The sequence below is a fragment of the Prosopis cineraria genome, unplaced genomic scaffold (assembly GCF_029017545.1).
Source record: "Prosopis cineraria cultivar Desert tree isolate PC_DT_omini unplaced genomic scaffold, ASM2901754v1 PC1870, whole genome shotgun sequence".
NCBI lineage: Eukaryota > Viridiplantae > Streptophyta > Magnoliopsida > Fabales > Fabaceae > Prosopis > Prosopis cineraria.
In genome coordinates, this window is record NW_026557195.1 from 1 (window position 1) to 13,228 (window position 13,228).

The 13,228-nt window shown below is 30.3% G+C and overlaps 1 protein-coding gene across 2 annotated transcripts; it reads left to right on the plus strand.

Moving 5' to 3' along the window:
• The first annotated feature begins 10,589 nt into the window (after positions 1-10,589).
• On the plus strand, positions 10,590-12,175 carry LOC129301064 (uncharacterized acetyltransferase At3g50280-like). 2 transcript variants are annotated; one of them, XM_054939635.1, is made up of 2 exons: positions 10,590-10,886; positions 10,968-12,175. In XM_054939635.1, the coding sequence occupies exons 1-2, from the start codon at positions 10,631-10,633 to the stop codon at positions 11,954-11,956; spliced, it is 1,245 nt and encodes a 414-aa protein (XP_054795610.1). In that variant the 5' UTR covers positions 10,590-10,630; the 3' UTR covers positions 11,957-12,175. The 2 variants fall into 2 exon arrangements, with proteins under 2 accessions (XP_054795610.1, XP_054795609.1); XM_054939634.1 differs by having other exon boundaries at positions 10,590-12,175.
• The last annotated feature ends 1,053 nt before the right edge of the window (positions 12,176-13,228 follow it).

Here is a 13,228-nt window from a genome sequence, read left to right on the forward strand (position 1 = left end):
CCTCAACTTTTGAATCACTTATAAATTAGTCCTTGAACGTTTGTTAATTTTTTTATATTAGCTTATATCTCACATCAATGAACAAGAGAAGGGTATTTAAAATAATACAAAAACATTTTTTATCCCTCTTATTTGATAAGAAATTTTTTTAAAAAAAATTAAAATAAGGACTGAATTATAGGTGAATCAAAAGTTGATATATTGAGTTACAGTAAGTTATAGTTGAGAGACCGAATCATACGAGTCATAGTTAAGGGATTGAATTATAAATGAGTTAAAAATTAAATGATTAAAAATTTAATTTTTTTTAAAAGGTAAATTGGATTTTAACTTTTTTTAAAAAATTATTTAATAAATTATATAAATAATGAGGATTGAGAAAGTAAAAAGAAATAAAGGAAAGTATCCGCGTTGACGGTAGCTTGAAATTAAAAGCAACGCTTTTCGTGCAGACCTACTATCTAAAATAGCACCATCCTTGCCCTCTAGGCCTCTACCGCTTTCATCAGGGCCTCCTCTTTCTCCCGAGCCTTCTCATGGGTAATGTAAAGGAACGCGTTCTGGCCCTCCTATACCATAGGTTTTTATTAACATGTCTCTTCTGAGTTGTTTCTTTGCTCGAAAGAGAGAGAAGCCTTCTCTACTCCTCTTCGTTAAAATTGAAATAAATTTAAACTGTTAGATCAAATATATAACACTACAGGTGTAATATTTTTTTTTAAATTTATATTTTTAAAATAAAAAAATTAAAAAATATTAAAAAATTTAATAATATACTTATGAATATGGAAATCCAAATTTAATGTAAATGCTTTAAATTTAATATAAAAAATTTAAATTTTTAGACATATTCTGAACAATTTAATATATTATAAACAAAACAGTAAATTTTATTAAAAAATTTTAATACTAAATTTAGAATATTTATATTAAATCTAAACTGTTAGATTGATGAGTATATTTATTAAAAAAATTTCTAATTTTTATAATTTTTAATTTAAAAAAATAAATTAAAAATGAAAAAAATTAAATATAAACCATTCAAATTAAATCTGAACAATTTAGATTATGCTTCTATTTTAAAGGAAAAGTAGAGGAGGCTTCTTTTAAAGGAGAGAAGCCTACTCCTTCTTCCCCCCACCTCTTTACATCTTCCCCTAATTTCGCTCCTTTCTTGTCCTTGTTGTCATCTCTGAAAGTTAAAAACAGTTCAACCGTGGCAGAAATCCTAAGGACCATAATAGAGGCTTAATTATTAATGGGTCTAACAAAATTTTAAAATTTTAGCTTAGTTTATGAGAAAAAAATCAAAATAATTTTGACAATAAAAAGATTAAAATACCATTAACTTATTATGCAAGATTACTAGTTTTAATTTTTGTAATCCACTTGTTAATTTAAGAATATGAATTGTAAATTACATGAGTTAACATGTCAATAATTATATAAGATTTCGCATCAGTTGTTCAATCATAAGTAGTAACATCAATTGTTAAATTGCTAACTTTACTTATTAATTTACTAACATCAATTGTAAATTACTAATAGGTCTTATAATTTACTAACATCAAGTAATTTACAACTGATATTAATAAAATAACAAGCAAAGTTAACAAATTAATAATTAATGTTATTGATTCTCTGACAAACAAATGTAATATACAAGTGATATTGGTAATTAACAAGTGCAATAAAAAAAATTAATAACTAGTAATTCTGCATAACAAGTTAAGGTCATTTTGGTTTTTTTCATTATCAAAATTAGATTGATTTTTCTCATCTAGATTTAACTGAAATTTTAAGAATTTTTTTAGACTCATAAGTAATTAAATATTTACTATGATCCTAAATTGAAATTGTTTCTTAATTTTATTGTTTCAGAAAACATTTGACCAATTGCTATTTGTGCTTCAACTTGTTGGGCACATTTAACAAAACAATTATTCACCCTATATATAGTAGCCTTCACAAGTCCTATAATTGGTAGGCTTCAGGCACCTTTAAAAATACTATTCATACATTCTACTAAATTAGTTGTCATGTGACCATAATGCCAACCTTCAATATCATATGCATGCAACCACTTTTCAATTGGAATTTCACCTATCCATCTTGCTGCTCGCTCATGAAGCAATGCTATCTCGGCCAATTATTGGTTAATAGAGTCATGCTCATATGCATATCTTATATGTAATAAAAAACATATAATCAATAATTATATCATGATAGGGTTTTATTATTTAAAAAAAATTAACTCATACTAATGTGTACAACTTTTCCTTTAACCAATTTGTCCCATGTGCTTTGTAGAGGTTTGTAGCCACCTTCCTTAAACAAAAAACATAGTATGCATTTGGTGGTTGCCACCCAACATGTGGATCCCCAATTATAGCCATTATTGAGCGATGCCTGTCAGAAATTAAATGTAACGTCCTCAATTTTAAACCTAATTAATTAAGATTAAATAGATTAGTAAAGTGAATCTTTAATGTGTGTGGCCAAAGAGGTCTAACGGGCATGCTTGAAGGAGAATTGAGTCACCTGGGAAAAAAGAGGAAAAATTTCTGAAGGGAGTGATTCTATGCCATGTGCCGCGGCTTGTGGTTAGTCCAGCGCATGCATGCCAACACGCCTGGAAGAAGCCCTTTGTGCCATGCACCGTGGCACATTGTGCGTCTATCGCGGTGCATGGCTAGAATTTTACAGTATTAAGTTGCGAATCTAAAGTGAAAATAAAGAGGAAGCAAAAGAGAACGAGAGAGTGGCAAAAAGGCTGAGCTAGCGCTTGAAAAAATTGATTATTGAGAGTAATTTAGAGCTCATAAACACCCAAGGTAAGATTCCTTGCTTAAATCTTCCTCTCTTCTTCCATTTTCTTAATGGTAGAGGTTAGGATTTGATTGCTAATGGTGATTTTCGATCCCTAAAAGTTATAGGCTCGAACCCATTGACTTAAATAGAGTTAATGGGGGTAGATTGAGCTAAGTAAACTTGATATTTATGGTTTTATGATGATTGGTAGTTGGAGGACATTAAATATCCAAAATTTTCATAAATTTGGTGGTTAGGAATAATGTGGCTTTATTAATGCCCATTTAAGAGCTCAATGTCATAAATGAGAGTTATAGGAAGCTAAAAAACCTTATGGGTACTTCTACATGAGCTTAGAGTAAAACTTGAGTATTAAGAAATGATGAAAATGCTAGTAAAAAATAGCTCAAAATGGATATTGATTTTTTGCATGGTAAATGCTTGTAATATAATTACCATTGGCACCATTCAAGCTTCTTAGAAGCTTCGGGAGCGAATAGTTGACGGGTGAAACCTTTAACCTCTCAAAGGTTTGAAGTAACCGGGGGAATTCTATCTTATACTTATGTGTGACTATTAGTTTATTGATTTATGAGTTATCATTGGAATGTATAAATTAAAGAAATGCAAGTGTGGCTTAATTTGTGAAGAAATTCACTAGATCGAATTTGTGGGTTTTATGCCTTATGATGCAAAATTTTCCTTAAGAACAATAGTGGTGTATTTTCATATTAATATTCATTGGGAGTGTAATGATTTCTATAAATTGAGAAGCAAAATGAATCTTTGTTTAGAAGGAGTTCAATGATATTTAAAAATAGGGAAGCTCAATGATTTTAAAAGTGTGAGTTACAACGAAAATAGGGAAGTTCAATGATTTTGAAAGTGTGAGGTACAATGATTGTGAATTGAGAGTTCAACGACTTGTTTGGTTTTAAAGTTCCATGAAATGTGTAATGATAAATTTTAATGAAAGGTGATAATGTGAAGTTCTATGAATTGTATATGTGTGAATTATCGCATGAATGTCCATTGGATGATCTAGAGAGGTGAGAGTTTTCCTAAGAAGTAGAGTAGATGATAAATTAATGCGGTAAGGCCCCATTCGTGTGATGGATTGCCTAGATTGATTCTATCTATATCATCCCACTTGTTCAACGAGGGACTATCCCACTGGTTCAACGAGGGACTCAAACCTAGCTAGCTATCCACCAGTTCAATAAGAAAGCTAGTTTAAGGTGTATGACACCCCATGGTGAGACAAATGAGGGAAATTATGATCCATAAGTGAAATGGGTATGCCTTAGTCGAGTAATCCCCTCACAAGTGTTTGGGCTAGGGAAGTCAAAAAATATAGACTATCCCATTGAGTTAGAGGCCACGATTTCATATCAGAGGATATAAGGGAGGTGTGATCATGTATATAGTGAGAAAAGGTACTTGTTGTCTATATTGAGTCCATAATGTGGATATGTTGAGTTGAGTAATAATTTTTGCCATTAGGCTTATCAATAAATTGTGTGAGCTATTTTATTTATATGAAAGATGCTAAAAGCATTGTTTTTCTAAGTGAATGCCATTATGTGAGCTAAGTTGTGAATTCTTATTTCAAATGTTTCTCATGGGTTAAAATAATAATATTTACTATCACTTACATTTAAACTAATTGATATGCATTAGTATGGGCTAATCAGACTTTGGTTATTGAGTAGTTGTACTCACTCCATTATCTTTAATGTTTCAGGGAATAGCTCAAGAAGTGGAGATAAGGGAAAACAACCCGAGGCTTAGAATCACGATCATTTGTAATAGGCCTCTTTATTTTGGGTAATTTATGTGTATAACAATTTCGATTGCCAATTAGGATTTTCCTTTTTGTTACTTACTTTCATTAAATGAGATGTAAATTGAAATGATATTTTGGGCCCTAGGGAGAAAGTTGATTATTATGTGCTATGATGATAGGGCTAAAATAGTGATGCAAGTGAGGGTAGTGAACATTATGTGATGATTTGGGAAATATTGATGGAATTGTGATAAACTCTCCCTTTCTATGATTTTAAGTTAAGGGGTTGAGTAGTGAAAATTTAATCTAAAAATATTCCTTATGTTATAGTGCATTGTACGAGTTGGTTTTGATGATATGTATGTGGTCGTATGGTTGTTAGTGACTTACGGTCCTTGGTATGTGTTTTGAACATCCGAGATTGTGAAATTGGTTATAATAGTATAAGTTTTGAAAAGGATGTTCAATTCTTGTTTTAAAAATAATTTAAGCCTAAGACCAATGCCTTTAGTTAGAGCCCAGAAAGAACTTTTCGTAAACTCCTAGTTCACGTCATTCAGATGTTGAACGAAGATTTGGGGCACATCGAAAGTTGGCCCTAAAGTTGTCAAATTGACAGCAGAACTCACTGTCAAAGTTCGTGCATTTGTGCCACGGTACATGGCATCATGAGCCATAGCGCGTGTCACAGAGGTAAATATGCCACGGTGCATGTTCAACGAGCTGCGACGCATGCCTTTTAATTTTTTAAAATTTTTCTTGTTCCAGATTTTTGCACCTATGTAACCACTTATGTGATAATCCCTTGCTTCCACGTATTTGCGAACTTTGTTTTGCCTCTTTGCAAGACTTGATTTGACTTTAGATTTATAACCTTGGGGTCCCTATTTTATTAACCAATGAAAATTCTGTATTTGATGATTACTATTGGCTCATTTTCTTAATTATTTGGAATTTGGGTTTTAATTATGGGATAAAAGGAGAAGGATATTACATTAAACATATTCCATTTCTGTCCTTTACGAAGTATATGCGAACATTAGACAAGAACCAAGACCAAGCAGATTTCATCTCTCCCTCAACCACAACAAATGCAAGGGGTATAACATTTTTGTCACCATCTTGTGATATAGCCATAAGAAGTGTACCCTTATATTTTTCATATAGAAAGGTACCATCAACTTGAATAATGGGCTTTACGTGTTCAAATGCATCACTACATGGCTTGAATGCCCAAAAAACATGCACAAACATTTTCATAGGCTAACCTTCATAATTAACTTCTAAGCATAGCTTACTTTTAAATCTCATGCAGATCTAGGCATGAAATGTTAGACTGCTGCTAATCACCTTAGTAATAACAAGTATGAGCTCTCCCAATTACTAAAAGCCATAGTAATTGCTAACTGTTTAGCCTTCCATACTTTCTTATATGACGCTATATACCTAAACATGGATTGCATGCACTCAATTATTTGGGATACTTTCACATCTAGTCAATTAGTTACCATTGCCACAATAGAGGATGAGATGACATCAGCATCTAGCTTAGGGTGGTCTTGACTTAATAAGGTTGCCAAATAAGTATGAGGCCTTGCATATTTTGTAATGTTCCATGATGTTTTATTTCCTTTTTTACAAGCCTTTAATCTCCAATTATAACTACTTTTATAATTTATACATCAATATTCTTCGTACTTATCACTTGAATGAAACACCTTGAACGTGTGATGAACTCGAATAGAGTATAATTTGGTTGCACGTCTTAGCATGTGAGTATTATTAAAGATTTTACTAATGAAAAGCTCTTGCCTATCATTGGGAGGTAAAAGATCTCCCATTCCACTAAACTTAGAAGTTTTTGTTGACTCTACATTAATTCATGAGAAGAAAGTTAAGGCAGCCTCTTCATTGTTCTCTTCAAAGGCCTCGTCATTATCATGGTTACCACCACCATTTATATTAAAATCATACTCATCTTCATCTTCAAAATCATCCATAATATCTTCAGATAGAGCTTGTGAAGAAGATGGTACACTATTATTACTAACATCAAGGCAAGGAGGATCAAATGGATGAAAATTTTCTAAGTGCAAGCTAAGCCTTCTTCCTTCTTCCATTAGATTTATGTGATTGCTATTTGATGGAAATGAAGATCTAACAAAGTCTTCTAGTGGTTGCGATTTAGGGATGTCATCAACTTCTACATTTGAAATGTGTGCATATAGCTCTAGTCCTGTCATTTGATTTGAATATCACAAATTTATATGCCACATTTATTCTATGTTAGAATCATTCTACAACATACATGCCCAGTATCTTGGCTGATTTATAGCTATTGGATATCTATATACTAGATTAGACACAATTTGATTGAAAGGAAGCTCTAGTATTTGTCTAACATCTTGTTTTAGTCAGGCCAGAGTAATATTTACATCAATCCTCATCATTCTCATATTATCATATTCAAATGTCACACTATCTGAACTATTAAAAATTTGACCATTTGTATATATGCACACTAGCTCTTTTTTATTGTTCATTTTCCCTATATGTTAAGCAAATTTTTTATTAATCAAATTGATATCAAGGTACTAAAAAATAATCTAATCCCTACACAATAAATCAAGCATCAAAGCATTTTTTAGTAACATCCAAGCATTCACGTTTTAACACATGACTAATTTATTTATAACATTATAACAATAATTTATTTCATTCCCCTCTAAAATTATGTTTATATTTTTTTACCTTAATAATGATTAAAGGCTAAATCATCATTAAACAATTAAAATGCTTTTGAAAAATAATTTTTTAAAATATTATTTCATAATTAATTAGATAAGTTTCTTATATATTTAAACTAATAATCATCTCAAATTTTTTAAAAGAAATCACTTTTAAAAACGTAGCTACTTGTTGAAGATGTTTATAATTTTTTACCAAAAAATTATGTGTATATAAAATGCCAGGTGATTTTTTCCCCATATTTACTAAACATACATAAAATTATGTGTATATATATTTTTATTGGTAAATATAATTATTAATTGTTTTAAAAAGTATCATTTATATCTCATAATTAATTGTAAATGTTTTTTGTTGATGAAGTTTAATTAGCTTCATTAACCATAGATATGATCCACTTATGAGAAGAGAACATGTACGTCACTAATTATATCTAATATATTTATTTATTTTAAATAAAATTAAATGTGGGTTAGCAGCATATAATAATTAATTAACACACTAACATTCATCTTCCTAAGCTTTAAATCTTTCATTGAGTGTTTAATCAGAGAGAAGCAAAATGGTCAAGAGTGAGAGGAAAAAGAAAAAAAATGTGACTTTAGTTTTATAATTTTATTTTTTAAATGTAAGGGCATATATTTTAAATGATTAAATTGAAATTAATTGTATCAAACCAAAATTTAAAGATTAATTTTCTATCAAGTAAAAATTATAATCATTGAGACACAACAAATGAAAATTTAAAAACTAAATTTGTAATCAAATCAAAACTACAGTCATAACATCATCAGATAACAATGTAAGGTTATAATAGGATAAATATTTACATGCATAAACAAATTCTAAACATACATAAAAAAAATAAAACACTTTTTATCATAATCAAAATATTAAATCATATGATAGATGTACTTACCTTCTTCAATCTGGTATCAAAATGAGTAAGATCGTTGAGAGCTAAGGAAAAATAAATGCAACACTTGCCAAAAGAAAAAAGGAGCAAAGGAGAAAGAAGATGCAAATGCTCGAAGATGAAGAAAAGGAGAAGGAGAATTCATGTAACAATTGCACAACTTATATTTATTTTCAAAACTTTTCAACTATGAACGTGCATGATCTGAAATAAGGGAAGAAAAAGATGCACATGCTGATAAACAATACAACACAAAAATTATTTTCACGAATCTGTTTAATTTAAAACTTGACACTGCATATATTTTCATACATGTCTTGCAACGTAATGTCATATCTCAATAGTAATATTAAAAAAAAAGTAAAATTGGCAGAGCGTGCAAAAAGAGCAACTTTTTTCTACTTACAACTCGGTATTGTAGATGCTGAGTAACGTAATTGCTTGAACATGCATTTTCTTCTATATTTTCTGTTATTGTATTATTTTATTTTTCTGACACAAAATTGACAAAAGAAGTACTACCACGTGAAGCCCTTATCTTTCCTTACCTTGTCTTCAATCCATCCTTCATTATATGTACTTTTATGAGTTATAATAATAGGATCACATGAAGGAGAGAGGGGAGAAAAAGTAAAAAAGAATTTAACATATAAATTCAATGAGATAGAAACTAACTTTTTTAAATAAAGAATGAAAGAAAACATTTGAAACTCATGTGTCTATCAAACTAAGTTTTTAACTTATAATATCTTGATAAATAATTTTTAAATTATAATATTTTAAAAATAATTTTTTTTTTGCAATATGATGGTCAATTTACCGTCAATTCTATAATTGAAAAACAAAACACTTAAAATAATAATACGAATAGCAAGGATTGAGAAAATAAAATAAAATAAAATAAGGGAAAGAAATGCGGTGTCCACAGTAGCTTTAAAAGCCACATTTTCTGTGCAGTCCTACTATCTAAAACAGCACACACTTGCGGACTTGCCCTCTAGCCCTCTACCCCTCTACCCCTCTACCCCGTTCGTATCTTGGCCACCTCTCTCTCCGCAGCCTTATCCTCACAGGCAAAGTTAAGGTACGGGTTCTAGCCCTTGAAAAAAAAAAGAGGTTATTGATTATCATTAACATACCACTTCTGGGTTGTTTTCTTCGGGATGAGGGTGTCTCCGTTTCTCTTTTCTCCATTTTTTTATTTTTCTTTTATTATCTTTAAATTAAACCTTTTCAATAATTTAGTTTTTTAAAAAATTATTATTTTAATTTTGTATAAAATATTATAGTTTTAAATAATTTAGATTAAACTTTAATAATTTAAATTTATTTATATACCTTTTTAAAAAATAAAATAATAATTTTATTAAAACCTCAATTTGAATCATTAGGCCTCGTTTGATATGATAAAAAAGTTTTTGATGAAATCGAAATTAGAATTGAAATTAAAATTAGAATTAGAATTAAAATAAAATTTAATTTTAAAAGTGTGTTTGGTATGTAAAAAAAAATAGATGGAATCCTTACACTATTTTTATTTGGCATATAAGATATGGAAATAGAATTATACATAAAAGATAAAAATACCCCTAAAAATTAAAATTAAAATAAATATATATTAAAAGCTTGATTGTGTTTTAATTTCCTCATATATTTAGTATATAAATAAAATATTATATATAATAGTAAATATATATAATACAAATATATATTATAAATATACAAATATATAATACTATATTATATATATATATATATATTATAATTTATATAAAGACTTTTATGCTATAGTGACACTAGAATAAAGAACACAAAAAAAAAAATAGCTACAAAAGAAAAAAGCTAACGAAACGAACTCAGCTGTTATCAATTTTTTTTTTTTTTGCCAAAGTCAGCCACCACATTTTGAAGACCAGAAGCTTCTGATGCACACAAGCTTCATGCTCATGATTTATAAGGCCAAATTGTGAATTTAATTTTTTATGAGGATAAAATTGTCATGATAAATAAAATTTTATAAAATTGGTCCAGATTCTATAGTTTTAAGTAAGGAATTTAATTCAAGCTTTTTTATGAAATTAGGATTTATGGGAGTTTTAATTTATATATATTAAATATTTATTTATTAAGATTCCTACCTTAATTCTATTTTCATTTTTAAAATTTAAGTCTACTAAACAGGGTTTAAATTTTTAATTCAAAATTGATGGGAGAAAAATAAAAAAAAAAAAGAAGAGAGAGAAAATAGAGACACCTCTTCCCGTTTTCTTCCTTCCTCTCCCCCCTTTTTTACTTTCCTTACATTTTCCCCCAATTTCGCTCCTTTCTCATCGTTATTATCATCTCTGAAAGTGAAAAACAGTTCAACCATGGCGGAAATCCAAGCAATCTCCACAACTTTGGTGCAAGCCAGAAGCCACAATAACAGCGACGTCGTTCCAAGAATGGACTTAACTCCATGGGATCTCCAACTTCTTGAAGTCGAAACCATCCAAAAAGGACTTCTCTTCCACAACCCTGAGTCTCAAGACACTTACATCCAACACCTTAAAGACTCTCTTTCTTCAACACTAGATTTTTTCGTTCCACTTGCTGGACGTCTCGCCATTTCTGAACATGACGATGGTACGATATCTGTTTCCATTTCTTGTAACAATGCTGGTGCTCTGTTTGTCCATGCCTTAGCTAGAAGCATTGCACTTTCAGATATTCTCGACTCCATCTACGTTCCTCGTGTTGTCCATTCCTTGTTTCCGCTGAACGGAGTGAAAAATATCGAAGGCACTTCTAAGCCATTGTTAGCTGTGCAAGTTACAGAGCTAGAAGACGGAATCTTCATCGGTTGTTCGATTAATCATTCTGTTGTTGACGGTAGGTCGTTTTGGCATTTCTTCAATTCTTGGGCTGAAATTTCTCGAGGTTTGGGCAGAATATCCAAGCTTCCTGCTCTTGAACGCTGGTTTCTTGAGGGGATCGAGCAACCTATTCGGTTTCTTTTCACAAAGGAAAATCAAAACTCCGATGGATTAATTCAGCCGCTGGCGCCACCGCCAGAGAGAGTGTTTCACTTTACAAAGGGAAAGATTTCTCAACTGAAATCAAAAGCCAACGCAGAGGTTAATTACACCAACAAAATATCATCTCTGCAAGCACTTTTAACTCATGTTTGGCGGTCTGCGATACGTAACCAACGTCTTGATCCAAAGGAAGATGTCAGTTTTTTCGTAATAATAGGTGCTAGACCCAGAATATTGAACCCACCATTACCGGAGAGTTATTTTGGAAATGCTGTGCATATCGGTAAAATGACCAAGAAGGTAGGGGAATTCCTTGAGGAAGGGCTTGGCAATACTGCTCTGGAAATGAACAAGATGATTTCTTTACACACAGAAGAGAAGATTAAGGATTTCTTGAAGTCTTGGATAAAAAAACCAGAGTTTTTAAGAGTTAGTGGGGTTAGAAGTGACAATAGATTGGTCACGAGCAGTTCTCCGAGGTTTGATATTTACGGAAATGACTTTGGTTGGGGCAAGCCTGTGGCGGTTCGAAGTGGTTCTGCAAATAAAGCTCGCGGAAAGCTGACTGTTTATCCTGGGGTAGAAGAAGGTAGTATTGACATTGAACTTTGCTTACGTTTCGAGGTTTTAGAGGCCTTGGCAAATGATCCTGATTTCATGAATTTTGCTTCTATCTAGTGGATGTCTTCAAGGCTAAGATTAAGTTCAGTTTAAAATATATATTTGTGAGTCGGAACACAATAATCCTGTATGATAAAGGCTTTAATAAGGTTGTTTGTGTAGTGTGAGTGCAATTGATCCTTTGTTGTTGATTAATGTTTGCTCTATTTTCAATTAGAGTTACGAGAAAAGCATTGAACTCGATGACTCGTGATTCGCCTAAGCTGGGATTTTCTACATTTTTGGCCTCGCTAAATACCCGCGTAGCTGGAGCTAAAATATTTTTGTTTCACATAAATTATTCATTCAGCCCTCAATTCATCAAATCCGAAACCATTCCATGCATTAGAGTCTATATAATTCTAGTTCGACCAAGTATGACGGATCAGTCCAGATAAGCTCAAAAATTTATACAACCAAGCTTTGGAAATTGATTTTTTGTTTTTTTTTCTTTCAATCAAGCTTTTAAACAAAGCCAGCTATGCAGGGACGTACCCACGTTCATCATAATAGGGGCAATTGCCCCCACATACAGAAGGAAAAAGTTACCTTAAATAATTATTTCCTCCTTCACTTTAATAAATTTCACTTGTCCCGTTATAAAATTTTACTTATCCCATTACTTATCCCACTTTAATAACCTTAAATAATAATAGTTTTAGAATGAAAAAGTAATAATTTTTATGAAAATTAAAAAAATGTGGTTTTAATAGATATGAAAAATTGTTTATGTAAAGATAGTCTTTTATGTTATTATAAATTATAACTCTAACGGTATGTTATATTAGTTGTTTTTTGTATTTAATTTTATTAACTTATACCCTTTATATAATTTAATAGAAATTTTAATTTTTTTAATAAAAATATTAATATTTAGATCATGTACAAATTATGCCCTCATTGATTTATTGTTCTAGGTCCATCGCTGCAGCTATGCATGAAGAAATTTAATGAAGCCCAAATATCCTCAATCGTTGTATGGTATGGTGTAAAGCCTGCAATGGCACGTTTGAATTTTAGTTGAATATAATTAATTATAAAATAATTGATTGATATGATTAATTTTAATAATAATTAATTATGTTATAACGTGATCATGTTTAGGTATTGTTTCTATGAATTTGATTTTAAAAAAATTAAAGATATTTAAATAATTTAATCAAAATCAATTTTAAATATACAAATTACTATAAAGGACATGAGTTTTATGATGTAAATATTAAAAAAGTTACATATAATATTATTAAATTCTTTTTGATATATTTAACAAATAAATATAAAATAATGATT